Source organism: Mobula birostris, chromosome 5, assembly GCF_030028105.1.
Source record: "Mobula birostris isolate sMobBir1 chromosome 5, sMobBir1.hap1, whole genome shotgun sequence".
Lineage (NCBI taxonomy): Eukaryota > Metazoa > Chordata > Chondrichthyes > Myliobatiformes > Myliobatidae > Mobula > Mobula birostris.
Genome location: NC_092374.1, coordinates 61,618,816 through 61,644,912, shown reverse-complemented (window position 1 = coordinate 61,644,912; position 26,097 = coordinate 61,618,816). Strand labels below are relative to the sequence as shown.

Here is a 26,097-nt window from a genome sequence, read left to right as displayed (position 1 = left end):
TTCCTTGAAACTGAAAAAGGAGGAATAGGTCTACTTCTGGTTCTGGAAAGAGCCAAAAAGGGACGGGTGGCAAGCAAATTTGGTCAACTATGTCTTCCTCAGTTAGTTTCAATTTCACAGCCCAGTTATTAACCAAATCTAAAAACGGGGATCTTTTAATTTTACTTTGGCGCTCTGACTTCCCCTGTAAAAGACACTTTGATGGACAGTTGTGATTGAATCCATTTAGTTTTACCCAATACTGCAGGCCCAACTGAGTTCATCTTAAATGTGGAGGTATTTCTCCCCTCTCCACACGTAATGCTGGGACTGATGTTGTTCTAAAAGCTCCACAACAGAATCCAAGTGCTTTGGACTGCACGGTGTCTAGTTTTCCAAGCACTGCCGTAGCAGCAGAACCATAAGCAATACAACCATAATCTATAACTGACCTAACATCATAGCTAGATATATTAAGTACATCGTTTCCCGCCCTGCTCCCCAGACGCATCCAGCAATACTTCTCGTAACATTTAAAACTTTCTCACACTTTCCAATTGTTTTATCTATATGAACCCTCCAAGTAAGTCTTTCATCAAACCAGACCTAAAAACCTAAAACTTGACTCTTTCTAGTGGAGAATCATATAGACACAATTCACAATCAGGAATCTTTCTTCTAAAGCCAAAAATCATGTATTTAGACTTCCTGAAACCTCACTTATTAGCCCAGTTTTCAACTGATCTTAAAGCCTTTTGCACCTGCCTTAATATATACTTGATGTTTCTTCCTCTTTTCCCCTTCGTGGTTCCAGCATCTATTCTTGCTCTATTTCCCCTCAGCCACCCATTCCCATTTCCACAACAGCGAACCCTGCTGGCGACAACAGAGCGCAGCAGATTGTCGCGCATGGCCGTTGGGCAAGTGCTCCTCTTTCCCCTGATTGGTGCAGGAGCAACTTCCTGCCTGGACGGGAAGCAGATGTGTGTGTGGAGGCTGCGGCCTGGGGGAAGGCTTCGGCGGACTGTATTTATTTAGTCTTATTGGCGGCAAGGGGGAAGTCGCAGGTCGGACGTCATGTCGATAGAAATCGAGTCGGCAGAGTAAGTGGGTTACTGAGTTGGAATATACAGAGAGTTTTCCAGCTCAGTCACGGGATGCGCGGCCTTTGGCAGGTTAACCCCTGGAGCTTCCAGTGCGGGGGGCGGGGGGAATCTGCAAATTCTGAACCATTGTCGAACATGGAACTGGTCATCAGAGCCATAGGTCCTCCGGCCCATAATGTCGTGATAACATTTAAAAACATAACTAAAGTAATCCCATCTGTTACTCAGTGCAATTTCTCTGCACATCATCAGGTTTGATATCACTGGATGATGTGAAATATGTTGTTTTGCCCATCAAGAGTCTTTTAAATGCCCCCTCGTATTTGCCTCCGCTACCATCCCGGCAACACACTCCAGGCACCCACTACTTGCCCCTCACATCCTCTTTCAAACTGTTCTTTCTCCTTATATATGCCCTCTATTATGAGACTGTGAAATGACCCAGTGTATCATTTGTAACTGGTTGGGCTCAGCTGTGTGATTATTTTAAGCTGCATTAAACCAACCCAGGGGTTTTTGTTCCATTTGTAAAGAAAGCTGTGGAGGGAAACGGATTTAGACCACAAGGCACAGGAGTAGAATTTGGCTATTTGGCAATTGAGTCAGCTCTGCTGGTGGCTGATTTATTTTTCTCTCTCAACCACATTATCCTGCCTTCTCCCTATAACTTTTGACACTGATGGATCAAGAATCTACAACCTCTACTTTAAATGTACTCACAGCTGCCCGTGGTAATGAATTCCACTGATTCACATCTCTTTGTCAGCTCTAGTCTAAAAGAACATCCTTTTACTTTGATGCTGTGTTCTCTGGTTTCCTAGACTTTCCCACTTCTGGAAGCATCGTCTCTATGTCTACTCTATATTCTGTAGGTTTCAATGAGATCCCCTCCCGGACATTCTTCTAAACTCTAGCAAGTAGCGGCCAAGAGCCATCAACCCTCTTCCTCCCTCCCTTATGTGTTAACACCTTAAACTTCCATGATTATTTTTCTAAACTTCTCTGGACCAAATGTTCTCCAAATGTGGTCTGACCAGTGCCATATAAAGCTCCAGAATTACATCCTTGCTTTTTATCTTCTAATCCTCTCAAAATGAATGCTAACATTGCCTTTTGTCTTCCTTTCTATTGATAGAGTACAAGTTATGAGTTCTCTGATCACAGAAGGTGCCAGATGACATGAGGGTAGCAAATATACATTTATTTAAGAAGGGCAGCAAGAATAAACCAGGTGTTTACAGACCAGTGAGTCTGGTGTCAGTGGTAGGGAAATTGTTGGAAAAACATCTGAGGGACGGGACAGGACTAATCTGGATTTGGAAAAAAAGGGATTACTCAAAGATTATTGCCATTTCTTATTGAGAGGTTATCCTGTTTGAATAAGTTGATGCAATTTTTTGAAGAGGTAAGTAAATATGTTGCTGAGGTTAGTCTGTTTTATATAAACTATATGTGCTTTTGTAATATCTTTGCCACGATCCTACAGGAGAGTGGTACCAAAAGCTGATGGAATAAAGGACAGTTTAGTATTTAGGATTTTATTTGGCCTGATATGAAGGGTGAAATTTGATGGTTGTTCTTGTAATTGGAAGTCTGTGATCAGAGGTGTGTAATAGGGAGGAGTGCTGTTAGTTATATCTGTATTAGCAATCTGGGTGTGAATGTAGAAGGTGTGATTAATCAATTTGCAAAGTGCATGAAAATTGAATACTGTGCCTAGCGAGACAATCATGCTAAAGCTACAGATTTGATGAGTTGGTTAATGGGTAGAACAATGGTAGAGTCACAGTACAGAAACAGGGTGTTCTGTCCATATAGTCCATGCTGAACCATTTAGACTGTTTACTCTCATAAACCTGTGCCCGGACCATTCCCATCCATACCCCTGCCATCCATGTACCTATTTAAACATCTCATAAATGTTGAAATTGACCATGCATGCACCACTTGCGCTGGCAACTCATTCCACACCTGCACGACCCTCTGAGGGAAGAAGTTTCCCCTCATGTTCCCCTTAAACATTTCACCTCTCACCCTTAACCCATGACTTCTAGTTCTAATCTCACACAATCTATGTGGAAAGAACCTGCTTTCATTTACCTTATCTATACTCCGCATAATGTTGTATACCACTATCAAATCTCCCTGTAATCTTCAACATTCCAAGGAATAAACTCCTAACCTATTCAATCTTTACTTGTAACTCAGGTCCTCCAGTCCCGGCAACATCCTTGTAAATGTCCCCTGTACTCTTTCAACCTTATTTACATCTTTCCAATAGGTAGATGACCAAAACTGTGCACAATACTCTAAATTAGGCCTTTCCAATGTCTTAACACCACTCCAACATAACATCAAAGTTGCTGGTGAACGCAGCAGGCCAGGCAGCATCTCTAGGAAGAGGTACAGTCGATGTTTCAGGCCGAGACCCTTCGTCAGGACTAACTGAAGGAAGAGCTAGTTAGAGATTTGAAAGTGGGAGGGGGAGGGATGGAGCCAAGAGCTGGACAGGTGATTGGCAAAAGGGATATGAGCGGATCATAGGACAGGAGGCCCGGGGAGAAGGAAAAGAGGGAGGAGGGGGAACCCAGAGGATGGGCAAGGGGTATAGTCAGAGGGACAGAGGGAGAAAAAGGAGAGTGAGAGAAAGAATGTGTGTATATAAATAACGGATGGGGTACGAGGGGGAGGTGGGGAATTAGCGGAAGTTAGAGAAGTCAATGTTCATGCCATCAGGTTGGAGGCTACCCAGACGGAATATAAGGTGTTATTCCTCCAACCTAAGTGTGGCTTCATCTTTACAGTAGAGGAGGCCGTGGATAGACATGTCAGAATGGGAATGGGATGTGGAATTAAAATGTGTGGCCACTGGGAGATCCTGCTTTCTCTGGCGGACAGGGCGTAGGTGTTCAGCAAAACGATCTCCCAGTCTGCGTCGGGTCTCGCCAATATACATAACATCCCATGTCCTGTACTTAATACTTTTGAATTATGAAAGCCAATGCGCCAAAAGCTTTCTTTACAACTCTTTATCTACCTGTACCGGCACTTTAAACAAACTATGGACTTGTATTCACAGATCCCTTTGTTCGACTACACTCCTCAGTGCCCTACTGCTCACTATGTAAGACCTACCCTGGCTGGTCCTGCTGAAGTGCAACACCTTACACTTGTTTGCATTAAATTTCATCTGCCATTTTTCTGCCTATTTTTCCACCTATTTTTCCAGCAGATCCAGATTACGCTGCAAGCTTTGGTAGTCTTCCTCACTGTCTAATATACTCCCAATCTTGGTGTCATCTGCAAACTTGCTGATCTAGTTAACCACATTATCATCCAGATCATTGATAGAGATGACGAACAACAATCGGCTCAGCACCGATCCCCATGGCACTCCACTCGTCACAGGCCACAGTCAGAGGCAATCATCTACTACCACTCTCTGGCTTCTCTCACGAAGTCAATATCTAATCCAACTGAACCTGCTTTGTCTTCATCAACTTTTCTGGTAACTTCCTCAAAAAGCTGTACAGGATTGGTTAGACATGACCTGTCATGCACAAAGCCATGCTGACTGTCCCTAATCAGTCCATGTCTATCTAAATACCCAAATATATGGTCCCTTAGAATACCTTCCAATAACATTCCCACTATTGATGTAGTACTCACAGCCTATAATCTCCTGGTGTATTTTACAGCCTTTCGTACACAGCTGAACAATGTTAGCTATCCTCCAATCCTCCAGTACCTCACTTGTCACTAAGGATGATTTAAATATCTCTGCTAAGGCCCCTGCAATTTTAGCACTTGCCTCCCATAAGGTCCGAGGGAACATCCTGTCAGGTCCTGGAGATTGATCCACCCTAATTTCCTCAAGACAGCAAACACCACCACCTCTGTAATCTGTATAGGGTCCATGACTTTACTGCTGCTCTGTGTCACTTCTGTAGACCCTGTGTGTATCTCCCTAGTAAATACAGATGCAAAAATTCCATTCAAGATCTCCCCATCTCTTTTGGCTCCATGCATAGATTACCATTTTAACCTTCCAGAGGACCACTTTTGTCCCTTGAAATCATTTTGCTCTTAACGTATCTGTAGAATTCCTTAGGATTCACCTTGTCTGCTAGGGCAACCTCATGCTTTATTGTAGCTCTCCTGATTTCTTTCTTACGTGTTCTCTTGCATTTCTTATACTTCTCAAATATCTCATTTGTTCATACCTGCTATGCACCTTTTTTTCTTAACCAGGGCCTCAGTATCTCTTGAAAGCCAAGGTTCCCTAAACCTTCTATTCTGACAGGCATATACAAGCTTTGTACTCTCAAAATTTCATTTCTGAAGGCCTCACATTTAACTAAGTATACCTTTGCCAGAAAACAGCCTGTCCCAAATCCACACTTAGCCTCCTTTCTGATATCATCAAAATTGGCCTTTCTCCAATTTAGAATCTCAACCCGGGGACCAGACCTATCTTTTCTCATATTTACTTTCAAACTAATGGCATTGTGATCACTAGATGCAAAGTGTTCCCCTACACAAAGTTTTGTCACCTGCCCTGTTTCAGTCCCTAATAAGAGATCAAGTATCACATGCTGTCATTGGGACTTCTGTATACTGATCAAGGAAACTTTCCTGAATGCATTTGACAAACTATCCCATCTGGTCCTTTTATCAGAATGGGTGTCCCAGTCAGTATGTGGAAAGTTAAAATCACCTACTATAACAGCCTTGTGCTTCTTGGAGCAGTCTTCGATCTTTCTACAATTCTGCACCTGTAAGTCCTGTGAACTGTTGAGTGGTCTATAATATAGCCCCATTAATATAACCATACATTTCTTATTCCTGAGTTTCACCCATAAAGCCTCACAAGATAAGTTCTCCAGTTTTTCTCTTTAGCGGTGGGTGGGTGGTTATAACCAGAGGGGAAGGAGGATTGAAGGAAGTGGGTCTGTTGGGGTCATCTACTGCATCCGGTGCTCCTGGTGTGGCCTCCTTTATATTGGTGAGGCCCGACATAGATTGGGAGGCCTCTTTATCGAGCACCTACGCTCTGTCCACCAGAAAAGGCAGGATCTCCCAGTGGCCACACATTTTAATATCACTTCCCATTCCTGCTTGTCAGTCGATGACCTCTTCTACTGCTGCCTTGAGGCCCCACTCAGGTTGGAGGAGCAACACCTTATATATTCTGTGTGGGTAATCTTCAACCTGATAGCATGAACTCAATAACTAGAACTTCCGGTAATGCCCCACGCCCCCCCTTTCACCATTCCCATTTCCCACTCTCCTTATCTCCTTACCTGCCCATCATATCCCTCTGGTGCTCTGCCCCTTTTCCCTTTCTTCCATGGCCTTCTGTCCTCTACTATCAGATTCCCCCTTCTCCAGCCCTGTATCTTTTTCACCAGTGGCCTTCTCAGCTCATTACTTCACCCCTCCCCCGGTTTCACCTAACACCTTGTGTTTCTTCCTCCCTTCCCCCAACCTCCTTACTCTGCTCATCTTTTTTCTCAGGGCCTGACGAGGGGTGTCAGCCTGAAACGTCAATGGTTTACTCTTTTGCATAGACGTTGTCTTGTCTGCTGAGTTCCTCCAGCATTTTGTGTGTGTTCCTTTAACTTCCATCATCTGCAGATTTTCTGTCTTTACAAGGTGTGCAGCAGGTTATTCACTGGGTAAAGTGTTAACTTTATATTCAGCCTTCCATTGTCAAGCAGAAATATTATGCTTTCATCTGGTTAGTAGTAAGTTTGAATTCAAGCTCTGCTGCAGTGAAGTGGTTAAATAACTTCAGGTACTTCAGTGCGTTCAGTGCTATGTCAGAAGGGCCAATTTTGAGGTGAGACAACTTTTGTGCCCAGACAATTGATAGCTTTTTTTTAAAAAAAACAAGGAATTCTGGTAGTTAGTGACTTCACAAAATTTGGTTTTCTAGTTATTGTCACATTAATACTTCTAACACCTCCCTGAAGAACCCAGTCTATAATTTAAAGAATTTAAATTCAATTTACTTTAGATTACTGGCATTTAGGCAGTGGCCACTTTGGAACTTTCTGCAGATGTGAATGAATTTCTTTCTGAATGTGGTCATATCCTTTTTAAGTGGGAAATCAGGGCACTGTTCCAATTTGGTTTTATGTAATGCACAAATTGAGTTATTATTTCTGTTTCTAGCGTTGTCCGCCTGATCATGCAATACTTGAAGGAAAACAACTTGCACCGGACCCTGGCAACCTTACAAGAGGAGACCACAGTCTCCCTAAACACAGTGGATAGTATTGAGAGTTTCGTTGCGGATATTAACAGTGGGCACTGGGACACTGTGTTGCAAGCCATACAGTCACTGAAGCTGCCTGATAAAACTCTTATTGATTTATATGAGCAGGTAAGATAATCAAATATTACAAGTTGGATCATTCCTTGAGATGCAGTGGCTGAGTTCTGCATTGTGAATTTAAATCGTGTAAAATAGGGGAATATGCTCTGAATGTCGTTGTGATGTGAACAAAGTCACTGGAGAGGCATTGAAGCTAGTGGATATAGAAGTGTTTGATTCAACAAAAACGAGCAGCAGGCATTATATTGAAACCCTTCTGGAGAGAAAGTTTTGCTTGACCCAATATTACATGACATTTTATATGCTAGACATCAAAGGACAATTCTATAGTTACAATGTTTTCTTTGAATTACATATAATTTTCACACCACCTTCGCACCCACACTCCAGAATGTTAATCAGTATTGTCTGGTTTTTCAATTAACTGGTGTCCACAGCTCCTGGAGACTATTGTCCAGGGCTGCATTTAAAATTTAATCTACAACCCATGTTCAGGTCTAAAGATTGGTTGCTGAAATTAGTTGCTGAAGTTAATATTTGCTATAAAGCGAAGTCCAGAATATTCCCTAACAAATATTTCTTCAGCGCTACCTTTTGAATTGAAGATTTTCTAAAGGTTTCCAAGTGTAATTTCATTCTGGTCAACAGTGAGCTTGGCCTGGTACACTTCTGTGATCCCAGTTTCTAATTTCTGATTAGTAAATTACTACGTAAGTTCATAGAATAAGTATAAATTCTGTGACAAGCATGAAATTTCAACAATGCCCAAAGATGACAGATGGAAAAATGGTTACAAACTAAAGGTAATTACAATTTGAGTGATATTGAATAGGATTATTGAATGATTGTATTTTTAAAGTTTCATCCAATCAAAAAAATTGTTTTGATTGGTGAGTTAATTTTTTTTGAATAGTCCAAGTGAAAAGACTTTAATTTTCAGTGGTCCCTGAGCAATGTTTTGTCTACGGTGATCAATTAAAAAAAATTTTATGATATTGAAATTCCTTTGCAGGTGTTGACCTTTTGATAAGTCTGGGACTATACTTACTTTATAAAAGATGTATAAATGTTGTGACAAGAAGTGTGATCATGGAAAAATGGTTGCAAATTCCTTTAGTCCCATAACTCTCAGGTCTCATTTCTCATAACTTAATTTCTTGCTCATCTAATTGTCAATTATCTTTGTTGTGCAGATGTCTAGACATGGCCTGTTATAACTTGCAAACCTGCAAGTTATAAATTGTGTGAACACTTCGCAATTACCTGGTTTTCTGCATTAATTACATAAAATATGATCTGATCTTGATTGAAGTCACAATAATAGACAATCTGCCTAAACTAATAACACACAAGTAATTGTACTACTTCTCGTCAATACTGAGTACACCATTTAAACAATCACAGTCTAGATTCAAAAAAGTACGTGAATCTGTGGGGTAATGCCTTCTACAAAAGCTATTTGGAGTCAGATGTTTTGATCAATGAGATGAGATTGGAGGTGTGGGTTATAGAGGTGCCCTGTCCTATAAAGAAGACACACCATGTCGGGTTGCTGGTAGAGCTGCTCTTCTCAAGAAAGATTTGTTTATGTGCAACCATGCCTCGATCAAAACAACTTCAGAGATCCTTGGAAGAGGAATTGTAGAGATGCACGAAGCTGGATACAGCTGCAAAAACATTTCTAAAGACCTGAGTGTCTGTCAGTCCACAGTAAGATAAATTGTCTGCAAATGGAGGAAGTTCAGTACTGTTGCTACTCTCCCTTGGAGTGGGCGTTCTGCAAAGATCACACGAAGAGCACAACATGCATTGCTGAAGGAGGTTAAAAAGTACCCAAGGATAACAGCAAAAGACCTACAGAAATCTCTCAAACTTGCTAAGGTCTCTGTTCATGTTCACTATAAGGAAAACACTGAACAAGAATGGTGTTCATGGAAGGACAGCATGGAAAAAAAAAAGTGCTCTCCAACAAAAAAACATTGCTGCACTTCTCCAGATTGCAAAAGACCATCTGGATGTTCTACAATGCTTGGGACAATGTTCTGTGGACAGATGAGACAAAAGTTGATCTTTTTGGTAGAAATGCACACTACTACGTTTGGAGGAAAAAGGGCATTGCACACCAACACCAAAACCTCATCCCAGCTGTGGAGCATGGTGGAAAGAGCTTCATGGTTTGGGGCTGCTTTGCCTCAACGCCTGGAATTGAGGGAATAATTAATTCAAAAAATTGTATCAAGAATGTCAGGGTAGCAGTCCATCAGCTGAACCTTAATAGAAGTTGGATGATAAAACAAGACAATGATTTGAAACACAAGAGTAAATCAACAACAGAATGGTTTAAAAAGAAGAAAATTTGTGTTTTGGAATGGTCAAGTCAGTCCAGATCTTAACCCAATTGAGATGGTGTGGCATGACCTAAAAAGGGCTGTTCATGCAAGGTATCCCAGAAATATTTTTTGAACTGAAACAGTTCTGTATTGTGGAATAGTCTAAAATTCCTCCTTGCCATTGTGCGAGTCTGATCAGCTGCTGCAGGAAATGTTTTGTGGAGGTTATTGCTGCTAAAGGAAGTTCTACCACAAGACTTCACATTTTTTTCCATTGTGGACTGTGAATAATTAAACAATGTGTTCAATGAGGACATGAAAAGTACAATTGTTTGTTGTTAGTTTAGGCAGGTTGTGTTTGTCTATTATTTTGACTTAGATGAAAATCAGACCACATTTTATAAGTAATTAATGCAGAAAACCAGGTAATTGCAGAGGGTTTACAAACTTGCAACTGTAACTTAGGCTTAACAGTAAATAGAATAATGCTGTTGGTAATGAGGTATAGATAATTTGAGGTGAACAAGAAGCTAGGTTTGAAGGAATTTCATAAAAATGAGAATTATAATATTGAAGGAGGTTTATAGATATATACACAGAGAACCTTTAATTATATCTGTTGTTATTTTGATATCAAACTATTTTCATGTGCACGATGTAATGCTTTCCTTTGGACTAAAAAATATTGGTGTTCTGTTATCATTCAATAAAGTGATTAAAACTGCTGTTAGTGCTTTTCACGTGTGCGAAATTAAAATCCTTTATGCTCTCACAAATAGATGTAAGAATCCCAAGGTATTATTTTGAATAAGGCTATATAAGTTATGCAAATTTAATCTTGCTACCTGTGATGATAGTTTCTCTTTTCACAAATGCTGACAAAACTTTTGGTGTACATTTAATATTGATTTTTGTAACAAGCTTTTAAAATTGCCTCAGTCCCTATAAATACTTGTAACAGAAGGTTGATAGTGAATTTCTTGTGTAAGAGTGGAAGGTGTAGGAGTATTAATACGGCACTGATCTTCATATGTAAGCCTCATTTGCCATATAGTGAGATCACGGCTGATCTGATTATGGCCTCCATTTTACATTTATCCAATCAATATTATCTGTGATTGTCAAATCATGACTGTTGAATGAAGACTGATATCTTGAAATTTAAAATGTTTGACATTTGAGAGCCATTTTCTTCAACATTGGACACACAAAGAGAATGATTTAGATGGCTTTTCCCTGGTAAACATTTACTGTAAAGAAAATACCAATATAGCAGTCTTTGTAAAATAGGTTGGACTATCACCAGTAATTTGAAATCTTGTGTTCTTTTTCCAGGTAGTTTTAGAATTGATTGAGCTTCGTGAGTTGGGTGCTGCCAGATCCTTGCTCAGACAGACTGACCCCATGATTATGCTAAAACAAACTCAACCGGAGAGGTACATTCATCTCGAGAACCTGCTGGCAAGGTCTTACTTTGATCCTCGTGAGGTAATTATTATCTGCCATTTGGCAACATTTAGAAAACAAGTAGACCACTTTTGAACTTGCAGGTTATCTTGTTCATATGTTTAGTATCAAAATAACTTTTCAGGGACTTTGTTTTAATTTTGTGAATTCTCATTTCTCTCAGTAAAGTTAATTTCTGCCTGAGAAGACACCTATTGCTAATCGTTGCTTGAGGGAAATCAGATGCAAAACTACTGCCAAGTTAACTGGTCACATGGGTGTAATTGGGCCAGAAAGGCCTGTTACCGTGTTGTATCTCTAAAATATAAAAAAAACTAGCATTCTGTTTATTCTCTGTGCTTTCATTAATCCATATGGTTGTCTGAATTGAAAAAAATCATGAAACAAATTGATCTTGCAGCAACAATAAAAGACACTGGATTCATGTGGTTCCATTATAGTCACAAACTGTCCTACTCTGATTTTTCCAAAGAACATTTGTGATCCCAAAGTGGTCAACATTGTTAAGAAGCATCTAATTGATCAATAAAATGCCCTTATTCAATATTCAAAATTCACCATTTATTGGCAAATAACAGTCTTTAAAACAATTTCCCAATAACTAATGAATATTGAATAAACTGAAAAGGTGTTTTATTCATTGACTGTGTTATTGTTCATAATGTTGGTCCGCTTTGTAATCACAGTTTATTATTTTAAAAGTCAAAGCTAGCAGGAATGTTATAATCATATTGCAGCCATTGCAAAATTTGATGTTGCTGCTGAAATTTTTGAAATGAATTGTACCAACCTGCTTTAGGTGCCTTCACATTAAAGTTCTGTAGCCAATATGAGGTGTTCCATCAGCAGCAACATATGCCTGTATTAGTTCTTAGTTATCCAGTAATCTAATATCCACTGGTCAGCATAGTTACAAGATTAGTCATGCAATACTAGGAATGCTGGTAAATATTTCTTCTGAGAACCCTTCGTGTAGTATCTGGCAAATCCCCTTTGGTATGAGATGAATTACATTTGATGTCACGTGCTGCATTCAATTCCCTTTTGAAGGTAATTATTGAATCTGCTTCCTCCGTCTTTATTGTATATTCATTGCAGATAATCACAACTTGCTATGTTTTTAAAAAATAGTACCTTTTGCTCTCACATCGATACAAAGAGTACAGGGCACTTTCCACAGAGTTTTGCTACACCCCTTCTCCCCTCTTTCCTTTTTTTAGCGTGTGCCTGCGTGCGTGCGAGTGTGGTCTGCGTATACATGTGTGCGCGTCTGCATGTCCGTGATGATGTCTTTTTCATGGCTTTTACAAGGCGCAGAGCGAGAGGGAGACTGTGTGGTGCGCCACTCCCCACGCAGACACTTTTGCAGTATTTTTCCCTTTTTTATTTTATGAGGTCAAGTTGTGATCTCAACACTCATCCCGGCACGGATGGAAAGCATACTGAGGAGCGGACCCAACTGGTTTTGGACCCGGGAACCTCCGCTCCCGGGTCCGGCGCCGATGTCATTGTGTTGACATCAAGTTTCCAGCATCTGCAGTTTCTTCTGTCTTTACTGAATTTTATTTGTTACACTGAAAAACAAAATCTCAGAAGCAAGGTAATTCTCTGAAGCTGTCACTAAATCATCAATTCTGCAAAGTAGTGCATGAAATGCTTTTGTGTTTTTGCAGCTGGTAAAGGGGTATTTGGAGTTTGAAAATTTGATCTTTAAATTGTCAGTCATGTCTCAGCAAACATTTGTATTTGTGTACTTAGGCTTACCCAGATGGCAGCAGTAAAGAGAAGCGGAGAGCAGCCATCGCTCAGGCATTGGCAGGCGAAGTCAGTGTGGTGCCCCCGTCACGTCTCATGGCTTTGTTGGGTCAGGTGGGTCAGGTCTTTGTTTTCAATACTGGAGCATTCTGGTGAGAGGTACTTAATGATAAGTTGTTTGGAGCAGTGACTGTCATTTGAAAGACACCTATAAATGTTTCTGCAACATTGGTATTAATAATAAGCATTTAAAAATGTATGAAAACTCTTACCTTTGTTAATGAAAACAATACTGATTGGGTCAGGGGTAGGGTTGCATTTTAGAAAAGTGGCCCATAATAGTCAAGAAATGCAAACTGAAAAAAATTTGTGGCGATTGTTTCACATAAGTTGTGTGAGATTGAAATTTATTTTGTATATAAATTTTTTTGATAAATGTGTTAGCCTTATGCTAAACCTTTTCCCTTTTTTTTCTGTTTTTCTCCAGGCATTAAAATGGCAGCAGCATCAGGGTCTTTTGCCCCCCGGAATGACAATTGATTTGTTCAGAGGAAAAGCAGCTGTGAAAGATGTAGAAGAGGAGAAATTTCCCACTCAACTCAGCAGGCATATCAAGGTAAATATTGTAAATAGATTTAGTGAAAGTTAGGTACTTGGGGATGTTTCAAGACAGAATCAAGCTTTCTCAAATGATGAAGTTAAGTAAGACGCTAGGTTAAATTGGTAAGTTGGTTTATTATGTCACATGCACCGTACAGTGTAAACCTTGTCTGGCATGTCATTCAGTTCATTACAACAGTGCACTGAGGTAGTGCAAAGTAAAATAAGAGTACAAAATAAAGTGTTACAGAGAATGTGTGCAGTGCAGATAGATAATAAAGTGCAAGGTCATAACCAGGTAGATTGTGAGGCCAAGAGTCCATCTTATCATTCTAGGGAATGATTCAGTAGTATTTTAATGGGGATAGAAGCTGGTTTTGAGCCTGGTGATGTGCTTTTTTGGCTTTTGTACATTCTGTCTGATGGGTGGGGGTGGTGGAGGGGAAGAAGAGAGAATTTCCAGGGTGGGTGGTGTCTGATTTGGTTGGGTGCTTTACCAAGGCAGCGAGAAATGTGGCTGGAGTCCATAGTATGGAGGCTGGTTTTCTGTGATATGCTAATCTGTGTCCACAATTCTCTGCTGTTTTTTGCTCTTTTTTGCGATGATGGGCAGAGCAGTTGCCATACCAAGTGTTGACACATCCAGATAGAATGCTTTCTGTGGTGCATCTATAAAAATTAGTGAGGAATAAAGGGGACATGCCAAGTTTCTTTAGCCTCCTGAGGAAGTAGAGGCGCTGATGAGCTTTCTTGGTTGTGGTGTATATGTGGTTGGACCAGGGCAGGCTACTTGTGATGTTTACTCCCAGGAAATCTCAACCCTCATGAGCTGAACACCATTGATGTAAACCAGAGCATGTGCACTGCCCCCCTTCCTGAAGTTAATGATCAGCTCTTTTGTTTTGCTGACACCGAGGGAAAGCCTATTGTTTATGCCATCGTGTCACTGGGCTCTCTATATCTCCTTCTTGCACTCAGACTTGTTGTTATTTGAGATATTATACAGCCCAGTACAGTGGTATCATCTTCAGATTTGTAGATGGGGGTTAGAGCAGAATCAGATCACGCAGTCATGAATATACAGAGAGTGGAGTAGCGGACTGAGTAGAGGATGTAACCTTGGAGAGCATCGGTGTCGAGGATAATCGTGGCATGGGTGTTGCTGCCAGTTCTTACTAATTGCTGTCTGTTGCTCAGAAGGTCAAAGATCCAGTTGCAAAGGGAGTCTCAGGTCTGAGAGTTTGCATTGACACATTGGCTGTGCCATTCCCATCACTGAGCACAGTTAAGATCTCTCTTGGTTTCTTTCTAGTGTTTCATGAATTGTTGTTGATGAGCAGGTTAAGTAGTACATTATAAATTGAGAACTGATTTCAAGGTGTCATTTAAACATAACCCTCATATATGAATGGAATAAACAACTAAAAGTTCAAGTGCGGGGAAGCTACATGTCAAAAGAGAATTTTTGGAAAATTGTCAGTTATATACTTTGTCCGATTTATGCTTTCAACAGTTTGGGCAGAAATCCCACGTGGAGTGTGCTCGGTTCTCCCCAGATGGCCAATATTTGGTTACAGGTTCTGTCGACGGCTTTATTGAAGTATGGAACTTCACCACTGGCAAAATTAGAAAGGCAAGTACAGAAAACCAGAAGAATATCTCATTACTTGTTAGTTTAAAGATCTGGCTTCTCTACACAGACATCTTAAAAACCAATTGACATGTCATGATTGTGATTTTTTTTTAGCTCTTTCTGATGCTATGGCCGTTGTTAAAGTCATGCCATTTCTGGGTTCAATACTCTTAGGGGCCATGAAATTAAAAAACAGAGGAATGACAAGATTGAGTGCATTTCTTTTAAACATTTTTATAGTATTGTTAATATTAAGGTCTTTATTTTTATGTATGAATATTTGGAAAAAAAAGTCCATTAATTCCTGAAGTAAATTTGGCACTGGTTTTGAACGGTTTAAAATACATCGAGAGCATTCTGGTGTGCTGCTGAATATATGAAAAAAATTTCTTGTTTCATTGTTATTAAATCAACTAATTTATTATCAGATTAACGTAGGCATACAGAACAACTAACCAGGCACGGATTTTAATGAATTTGTTGCTCTTATCTCCAGAACAAGCTCTGTTAGACATACCAAATCCATTGGTAACTTTCTGCATGGATATTATGTATTTCGGTGCTATATTTTTACTCTTTGCGTATTTGGTAAGTGATGTTCTGCAAACTGAGGTATAACAACTTGTTGAGGCCAAGCTCTAATGGCTGTTGAGGTCATGCCTCAGCCATTTGTTTTTTAGGTTTGTAGGGATGGTTTTGAGGGCAGCATTGGATGTTGGGGAACAGGTTAGGGTTCAGAGACAGGGATGAGGGGAGTTAGAGCTCAGGGGCAAAAATGAAGAGTGAAGGGCAGAAGCCAAGTCCAGGAAAGAGTGTTCTGTAGTTGAAGGCCAGTGATCCCCATGAATGGATGTGGTCAGCATGTGCTGAGGAGCATAACCAGCGTTTCCATGCTCAATGACTGAGACAAACTGGCCCCATGTATGTGAGTCCTAGGTTGGAGGTACATGCAATTCCAGAGTTTGAGGCTGGAGTTCAAAGTCCATGAGCAACAAGTCCTGGGTTCGATACCGAAGGTTGAAGACCAAAGCCAGTGACTCTGGAAGTCAAGGCCCGATGGCTGAAGCCCCTGAGTCTGCATGTCCAGAAATCAGAGGCCCGATGTTTGCAAATCTGGGCCAGGGACAACTCCCTAGGTTGGCAGCCGGAGTTCAAAGTTCCATAATCCTGGGATTAATACCGAAGGTTGAAGACTGAAGTTGGCAAGTCTGGAAATAGAGGTCCGATGGAAGCCTGTCCTGGTTGGAAACCAATCTGAGTGGGTGGGAGTGACTTGTTTTGTTGCTGTTGTTGTTGCGGTCATGCTATATTGGCACCAGAATGTGTGGTGATGCTTGTGGACTGTCCTCAGCACATTCTTTGGTGTTAGTTGTTAATGCGAATACGTATTTCACTGTATGTTTCGATGTATGTGTGATAAATAAATGAATCTGAATCTTAAGTACTTTTTAAGATGGTATGATTCAGAGCTAAGTATTATTTGGCTGGGTAGGATTAGTTAGTGATATAGTTCAAGTTGTTTGATGATTAATTGTCTCTCAGTGAATGCCAAAGATAGTTTTGTAAGTAGATTTAGCAGCTTATGACAGGTGTAATGAAAATCTGTTTGGTTAGCTTTACTATTAGTTAGGACTCGGTGATGAAATATGCATGTAAATTGGAAGGTTGTGTGTCCAGGTCCTGAGTGAAAAGCAAACAGTAAACTGACTCTCCTATGCTGCACCATGTGTGTCCTTGCTGTTCTTGTGTAGACAGCACTCTGTTCACTTTTCTTAAATCCTCATATGTCGTTTTCTAGGATCTGAAATACCAGGCACAAGATAACTTCATGATGATGGATGATGCAGTCCTTTGCATGTGTTTCAGTCGTGACACTGAAATGTTAGCAACAGGAGCACAGGATGGAAAGATAAAGGTGGGTAGCTACACTGAGGAAATATTTTGAAGTTGTGAAGCTTGTAACAGAGTTTTCACTTCTGAACTGATCATTTAGATCCACTTGCAATGAAGTTGTTAAACATAGAACAATACAGTAGAGAAACAGGCCCTTCAGCCCACAGTGTTATGCTGTAGAGATCCAGGAATCATCATATCATTATTCAAATAGTGCAAACAATTAAAATAAAGCATTACTGGATTCCTAATCCCGGATCTGGGCTGTACCCTCCAAATATCCGGACCTGCATCTCGGTTTTTTTGCACTACCTTACTTTCCATTTTCTATTTTCTATTTATGATTTATAATTTAAATTTTTAATATTTACTATCGATTTGTACTCCAGGGAGCGGAAGCGCAGAATCAAATATTGCTGTGATGATTGTCGTTCTAGTATCAATTGTTTGGCGACAATAGAGTATAAGGTAGTCTGCTAGTTAATTTTGATCGATATTGACAGCTCATTACTTTTCCCATTTGATTGCTATACCCTGAATCCCCAACACCTCCCCCCCCCCCCCACCACCACACACATACACATAGCAGACCATGCCGTCCAGAGGAGGTAATTTGCTACATTTAACAGCCCTGTTCTGCATCGTAACAGGTTTTTCTGAGTCTTGAATCACCACTGCTCCTACCACTGAGAATTCTCCTTTGCCAGCTCATTTCTCAGCTCTACTCTGAAATTCATAGTCTAGAAATGTCTCTCTTCCTGGTGTACTGAATAGTCTCCAGCATCACCTCATCTTTTGAGATCTTGAGCTCATTGATCTCTGTTAATAAACTTTCTAAAGATTTTTATGGTTTAATTACTGTTTGTTAAAATAACTGTGCATTACTGACCTCCTTTGCTAGCTGATCTTGTTATAAAAGTTATGTTCAATTCTTAAAATTTCATTAATCTCACTGAAGTAAATTCTCACTTAAACCAAATTCCCATCCCATCAACTGTATGTATGCTACCTACTTAATCAGAAGATCCCAAAATGCACTCCCTTTAAATCCCAAGGTTGTTAACGCTTTCGATGCTTGTGACCAAATATTTTTCATGTAAAGAACAGTCATGTCACTGAATTCACTTTCCAAACGAGTAGTGGAAGCAGATTTAATTTTCACTTTCAAAAGGAAACAATGTCCTTGGGGTGGGTTCAGGAAGAAATAGAAACAGCTAAGGGATATGGATGGCTTGATTGCTATTATAGAGGGTCAGTATGTACATAGTTGGCTGAATCTTTGCCTTCCCACAGGTGTGGAAGATACAGAGTGGTCAGTGCCTACGCCGATTTGAACGTGCTCACAGTAAGGGAGTGACCTGCCTCAGTTTCTCTAAAGACAGCAGTCAGATTCTCAGCGCATCTTTTGATCAAACAATCCGGTAAGATTTTATTTTTATGTTTGGGTTGTGAGTGCTTGGGGCTGATAAAGCAGTAAGCAATCTATCCATATTGCAGAAAGGAATCTCATGCTGAGCTTGAACAGTCTGCTTTGTACAAGACTAGTGATTTTTAATATTCAATCTCAGGAAGTGAAAATAGAGTAAAACTGCACTGAAAAATCTGGAGCGATAAATAACTGCTGGAAAAATTCAGCAGTTCAAGTAACATCTGTGGAGGCAAAGAGATAGTCGACATTTTTGGGTTGAGACTTTGCATAAGAACTGAGCGTAGAGAGAAGGTGGCCAGTATTTGTAACTGAGAGGAGGGAGGGAAGGAAGGGGATAGGTGAGGTGAATCAAGGGAGAAAAGAAAACAGGTGGACAGGTATGTAGGTTACAGGTAGATCAAAGCAGGTGTGGTAGGGTGATGAGTCTGGGTAACAAGGTGGCAGGATTGAAGAGGTGAACAAAAGGAGAGAGAACTGGATGGATTGGTGGAAGTTTGTTGCCTAAAATAGGAAAATTCAGTGTTCATATCGGGCTGTAGGCTACCAAAGCAGAATATGTGTTGTTGTTCTTCTAGTTTGCCATTGCCATCACTCTGGCAGTGGAGAAGGCCAAGGACAGATGAGTTGGTGTGGGAATGGAAGTTGGAATGAGGTGCAGGTGAAAGTTCAAGTTGACCATAGAATGCAGGTGCTGTGCAAATCGTCTGCTCGAACCACATTCTGAGTATTGAATACAATAAAGCAGGCAGTAGGAGGTTCAAATGGAGGTAATGGAGGAGATGAATGGGCAGATGTTGCATCTTCTATGGTTGCAGGGAAAAGTGCCAAGGGACTGGGAGCAGTTGGGTGTGAAGGAATGAACAGAGCCCAGGGTCATAGGGAGTGGTCCCTGTGGAAGTGAGGAAGTCGGGGAGAGGGGGTTAGTGTGATTCGTGATAGCTCCCTATTAGAACCAGTAAAGTTGGTGAAGATTGATATGCCTGATATGAACGCTCATGGGATAAAAGGGAAGGAACAAAGGAACACCATCTCTTCATAACCATACAACATATAGCAATTATAGCATGGAAACTGCCTGGGCAAGGTGGGAAATGGAGGCAATGTCTTTGAGGGCTCCAATAACAGTAGAGGAAGTCATATTTCTGGAATAAGATCCTATGGGCAGAGGTCCTAGGGCAGAAAAGGTGGAAAAAAATTGCAAATAATGTATATTAGCAGAGATAAAATGTTTTACTATTTTTCATTTCTAGCTCTAAGGTTAAAGGAAAAAGCTCAGTAATATTTGACTGACTGGTTGCTGGGGTGAGAATTTGAGTGAGTGATTTGCCACTATTGATGTTAATTTTATGTTCTGTTCTTTTTGGTAGGATTCATGGTCTAAAATCTGGAAAAACATTGAAGGAGTTCAGAGGTCACACATCATTTGTTAATGAAGTGACTTTTACACAAGATGGACATTACATTCTCAGTGCATCCTCTGATGGCAGTGTAAAGGTATTAAACAGTATTAGCATGAAAAATGTTATACGTTGGTGATTATCAAAGGTTCAAAAGTCAAAGTTAATGTCAGAGAAATGTATACGGTATACATCCTGAAATACTTTTCCTTGGCAAACATCTACGAAAACAGAGAAGTGCCCCAAATAATGAACGACAGATAAACATGAGAACCCCAAAGTCACCCCCCCCCCCAGTTCCCCCCCCCCCACCAACAGCAAGCGCATTGGTACCGTCACCGAGCCCAAGCATATGCTAAGCAATAGCAAAGTCACAGACCAAAGTTACCCTAAAGGTTTTGCATTTCATCTGACATTTGACAAACCACAGCTTCTCTCTCCCTGGCAAGGGATAGGGAGGTGTCCCCCATTTCACAGCAAGCCGGAGACATAACAACAACCTTCTGGTTTAAGATGTTAAAAGTCCGTTTAGTCGCTTTTTTCAAGCTCTGTGTCCGAAGATCGCAAAGACCTTGGATCTTTGGGCCCACAGCGAAAGATTTTCCAGCCTCCCTGATGACACACGAGTTTCCTGCTGTGACACCAACCCTCAATCTGCCCGTCTCCAGAGCCCGAGATTTTAGGCTTCCGAACACAATGTGAGACTCAGGCCAAGCCCTTGGCACATCGGACAACAGCCAGTCATGGAACCCTGAGAACAGGTCCCATTCCTGCAAAGAACCGAAGCCTGCATGTAACTGCAGGTCAGGGTCTTCAAAAGAACCCTGACAGGGAAAAATAAAGATATTAAAGAAGGAAATAGAGCTGTTTCCGAAGATGCAAGCAAAGGAATCGCCGTTAGGCGCCATTATCCCTCCTAAGCTCCGCCTTATTATACAAAACTGAAAACATGGCAAGTGCAACTACTTCTGTAGTTAGAGAATTAAGAAAATATAATTTACTGTTAAATCACCTGTAATTCACCTGTTGTTTCATTCAAGGCTAAATCGTATTACAAGTAATGGTTTATTTATTTGGAGCATACGGGTCTTATTGTCAAAGCTCATCTTTAATTGCCCATCTTGTATGTCTTGTGGGGCCATCTCAGAAGATAATTAAAAAGTCAGTGCCATTGCTGGGCAAAGAGTTTATTCCCCAAAGAACACAGGTTCACCACCAGATATGACCATTACTAACGAGACCAGATTATTTTACTCTGAGTTTACCTAATAATTTATGTTATTTATAAGTTATCTTGTAAATAAGTTATCTTTAATAATTTATAAGTATCCAAAGGTTGTTTAAAATGAGAGAAAGTCAACATGATTTGAGAGGAACATGTATATTTCAAAAACAAAGGATAAGAACAAATGTAAAAAATCATTGTATTTCAGTCAGAGGGGTGAATCTATGGAACAGTTGTAGTTAGAATTTAAAAACATACACCACACTTAACAAGTTTAAAAAATTATTTAAAAATAATTTAATGAACAAATATAAAATACATGACTTAAAATGAATGGGGGTAACGTAAATAAATGATACTTGGAATTGGATTTTGTGTTAAAAGATTATGAAATTTTTTGTTTTGATGTGATGATTGACACCAAATATATTGTATAAGTAAGAGGGGTGGGCGTAATAAGCTGTAGCTTCAGCCTACACCTGTTTTAAAGAATATCTATGTTTTAAAGAATTTTAAAGAATATAAAGAATAAGGTCTGTTTTAAAGAATATCTGTTTTTTGTTGTAATTTTGTCCTATGAAATCAACATTGAAAATGATGCTTTTTGTTATGTTTGTACTGACCAAAATAAATTTAATTCATTAAATATTTCTCAGTTGTCCTAGAGATATTTGAATTTCTATTTCTTACCTATTAATCAACCCTCGATTACTACTTCAATAACATGACCACTGTGCTACAATGTAGTTATTAACCATCAGAGTGTAATATTCTTCTATCCCTTTTCGACCACCTTTAGAATTAAATAAAAAAACAAACTGCTGTGCATCAGAATCAACATCTATTTCAATCATCAAAGTGTGACAAAGCTGGGTTTTATATAGGAATAATAGATTAAACAGATTTTGTTTGATTATGGTAATGTATGTAAGGTTTTGTTCATTGAATCTTTGAATAAGTACCATTTTGTGTTTGGCTTTCATGTATAGACAGCTGCTGAGTCACTGCTAGGCTGATTTTTTTATGCTTAATTATCATCTCTTTTGCAGATCTGGAACGTGAAGACAACAGAATGTGTAAATACATTTAAGTCATTGGGAAGCTCTGCTGGTACCGATATCACAGTGAACAGTGTACACCTATTGCCGAAGAACCCTGAACATTTTGTAGTGTGTAATCGATCAAATACAGTGGTTATCATGAACATGCAAGGACAGGTATGGCTGTGCAGCAACTTACCCTGGTGATTTATTTCCATTGAAGATGCTTTTATTTAAGTATATATTAGATAAGAGTTGTACTATTTCTTGGAACAAGTTTATGAAAATATCATTAATAGTGCATTCATAGTGTGAGACATGAGAGGTTTATATTGGGCTGATAGTTTTCTAATGCAATCAATACTTTTATTTGGATATTAGAGGATAATTGCTTTTGAAAGTGGGAAATTTGCTGTCTTTTCAGAAGATATAATTAGTGCAACGTATATCTATGGCAACCTTACTTTTTTTTTATCCCCCTCCTTTTTATAAATTTCATTATGCCTTTCCTTGGATTTGTTTTACACACTTGGTTCATGTGTTTTTTGGGATAAAATTCTTTTAGACATTTAGTGTTGAATCAAACTCGCGGGTCCATTATGTGACTGTAGGCCTGTGGTATTACTGCCTGTCAGGCCACATATTTGCAGTATAAATAAACTTTGAGAGGTAAATATTTGCAAACTTATCTAAATAGAAAATGGTGATTGAACATTTATTGGGGGTGACGGGAACTAATGAAGATGTCAACCGAAACAACCACCTTCTGTTTTATAAAACAGTGATTTCAAGCCAAACATTGGTTAAGCTTAAACTTAAACTATCCTTTGTGGCAGATTGTGAGGAGCTTCAGTTCTGGTAAAAGAGAGGGAGGTGATTTTGTGTGCTGCTGCCTTTCTCCTCGTGGCGAATGGATCTACTGTGTTGGTGAAGATTTTGTGCTTTACTGTTTCAGTACAGTGACTGGAAAGCTGGAAAGAACATTGACGGTAAGAAATTTCTATAAAACTAAATATATCAAAATTTGAAATCTTTAAAAACAGGATTAATATTAAAGACACTTTGGTTTATTTGATGCAGGAGCCAAACACAATGTGTTAGAAAATATTCTGAAGGCGTTGTTTCATGTACTTTTGCTTATTTCTAACCCATTTGATGTCCTTTATCTTTGCATTAATAAGTACATGTACTGTAGTAGCCAGCAAATCCATCCTGCCGGTCTCCCAAATGCTCATTTGTATGCATGGGCTGTGCATAAGTTTGACATTTGTAAGCTGAGAAGTTTACGATTATTTATAAAGCACCTTTGCAACACCAAAAAAAATTAAGACTCCAAGCCACGTAAAAAGCTATTAAGTTTTAATGCCTTTGAGGTAAAGGAGCTGAGAATGAATTTCCAAATCATAAGGCCTTTACAGCTGAAGAGTGGCTAATAAAGTAATTAGGATCAAGCTGCTAGTTGAATGAGGGCATGTATAGCAAAGTTACAGCACTCAAATTATTTGGATGACTTATTTTTAATCCCCATAAAAATTAAAGCATGTGGATTATGAATGAAGGTTTTAGAAAATTAGCTGCAGCATGGATGAAATCTGGCGGTGTTATTGTGAAGCCCATGTAAGGATCAAAAATGCAGTCTTGGCTTGGTTTCAGACAGTTAGAGAGAGAGAGATGGAATCTGCAGTTGACATTTATAAAGGAGGTTAAAGGCAATGTTGCTTTCTCATCCAGTAATGGAGGACTTAAGATTGTGTGGGTTCAGCAGTCATGGTGATGAGGCAGTACATGTCTGAAGCAATGTACCCATTGCTGGGAGTCATTAAAGCCCACAGTGGGAAGAGAACCCATTGATAAAATTGGTGCAATGTACAAAGCTGGAGGAACTGGGGTAAAGGCTGATTTATACTTGTGCATTAAATGTACGCCGAAGGTACGGCATAGCCGCGAACCCTACGCTGTATCTATGCTGAACCCTATGCCGTAGCCTAACGCGCACCTCTCCCAAAATGTTAACTGCACGTCGTGGCGTCGCAGACCGCAACAACTGTAATTGGTCCGCTTGGTAGCATCACATTTCCTCCTACGCTGCAGTAGCTTGCCACTGGGTGACTGAAGGGCAGGGAAGGAACTCGGGCTGCAATGCTTTCCATAAAGCTTTACAGACCTCCGAAATTATGGAAGACCCTGTGCTTGACACCAGTTTGTAGCTAGCTGCTACAGCCTATTGACTTCCACCTGCAGCTAAAACTCGAATGGTGATTGCCAGTCTCTGAGTATACTGTGCGTACACTGATGCAAAATAAATGGTTGGAGACGATGAACCAAATCGTCAAATCTACCTGCCGACATCTGAAAATATTTGAAATGCATTTCCTCGTCCATGTCTGTCAGTGGCAGGACAGGCACAGAAAATTCACCCTCCTTCAGTTTCAGTCACCATTGTTTGAAGTTTGGGTTTCTTTGTGTTGAGTTTCAACATGAAGAAACTCAACACAGTGGCATAGAAACCCCACCGCCAACTAGCGTTTTGGCAGTGAGTTGCAGAGCGATGCAGACAGACCAACACACAAGTATAAATGCTCACAATGGCGTAGCCCACTTGCATAGGCTGCGGCGTAAGCTGGTATGCACAAGCCTTTAGATAGCATCTATGGAGGGAACTGGACAGTTGACATTTAGGCCAAGGTCCATCATTAGGACGAAGCACTAAAATTTATTAGTAATGACTGGTTGATGAAAAGTGGAGAGATTAATTTTAGCCAGGGTCATTGAAGGCATTGTAATTGTAGGATTCAGCCAAATTCAAAGATATAACAGTAGGGAAATTTGGAGCTTTAACTGACTTACTTCATTTCTGCAGGTTCACGAGAAAGATGTTATTGGAATTGCTCACCATCCACACCAGAATCTAATTGGAACCTACAGTGAAGACGGTCTTCTTAAGCTGTGGAAACCTTAAGTACTTGTTTTTGTCTCCTGTATATTTAGTGGTAATGTTACTGTGTAGGATACTAGGTTCAATACAATTAAGCCACCATTTTAAATTTTAGAAAGCTCTCTACATTCCCCCTTGTAAAAAAAAAACACAAATTGCTGAAGTTACGTGTTTTTAATAATGTTGACTGTATTTCAATTCACCACAGAACTTGGACTATGTTAATAAAATGCTGTTTCTGGCACTGACCAAGTTATGCAGTAATTTGTCACAGCACCTGAAACAAATGATTGTTGTAGTTGAGTTTCTACATAGTTCAGTCGGCTTCTAATTTCAGTGAGGCATTGTATTCAGTTCAGACTATTAATTTGGCTTAAAGCACATCATTTTACTCTCCAAGATTAAAGGACTAACTTCTAACTCCAGGCATTCTCATTCTTAAATTCAGTAAGCAAATTAGTATAGGGTGCAATTAGAACCTTTTCAAAGAGCAAACTTCAGGTTAAGAGAGTATTATGGGTAAAGGTGATGAATTGTATAGCATGGATCAGTACATGGAACTATGTTGTGGCCATAACAGAAACTTGGTTGACAGGGGGGCAGGAATGGGTGATTAATGTATCAATTAAGTTTTTGTCAAAGATAGAGGAGGAGGAGTTGCACTACTAATCAGGACAGCATCACAGCTGCACTCAGGGGAGACATAATAGAGAGGTCAGACAAGATTGAATCCAATCACAAACAAGAGAAAATCTGCAGATTCTGGCAATCTGAGAAACTCAGCAAGCCAGGCAGTATCTATGGAAGGGTACAGTCAACGTTTCAGGTAGAAACTCTTCAGCAGGTCTGGAGGAAAAAAATGCTGTGAAGTTGATTGGTGAAAGAGACAGAAGGCCATGGAAAAAAGAAATGGGGGGGGGGCAACCAGAGGGAGGCAATGGACAGGTAGGGAGATAAGATGAGATATG

The 26,097-nt window shown here is 39.9% G+C and overlaps 1 protein-coding gene across 1 annotated transcript; it reads left to right on the top strand.

The window, feature by feature from the left end:
• Positions 1-937: 937 nt before the first annotated feature.
• smu1a (SMU1 DNA replication regulator and spliceosomal factor a) lies at positions 938-25,377 on the top strand. The gene is made up of 12 exons (XM_072258138.1): positions 938-1,082; positions 7,263-7,473; positions 11,091-11,243; positions 12,981-13,091; positions 13,465-13,593; positions 15,091-15,210; positions 17,009-17,125; positions 18,397-18,524; positions 19,900-20,026; positions 22,204-22,371; positions 23,031-23,183; positions 25,055-25,377. The coding sequence occupies exons 1-12, from the start codon at positions 1,057-1,059 to the stop codon at positions 25,151-25,153; spliced, it is 1,542 nt and encodes a 513-aa protein (XP_072114239.1). The 5' UTR covers positions 938-1,056; the 3' UTR covers positions 25,154-25,377.
• The last annotated feature ends 720 nt before the right edge of the window (positions 25,378-26,097 follow it).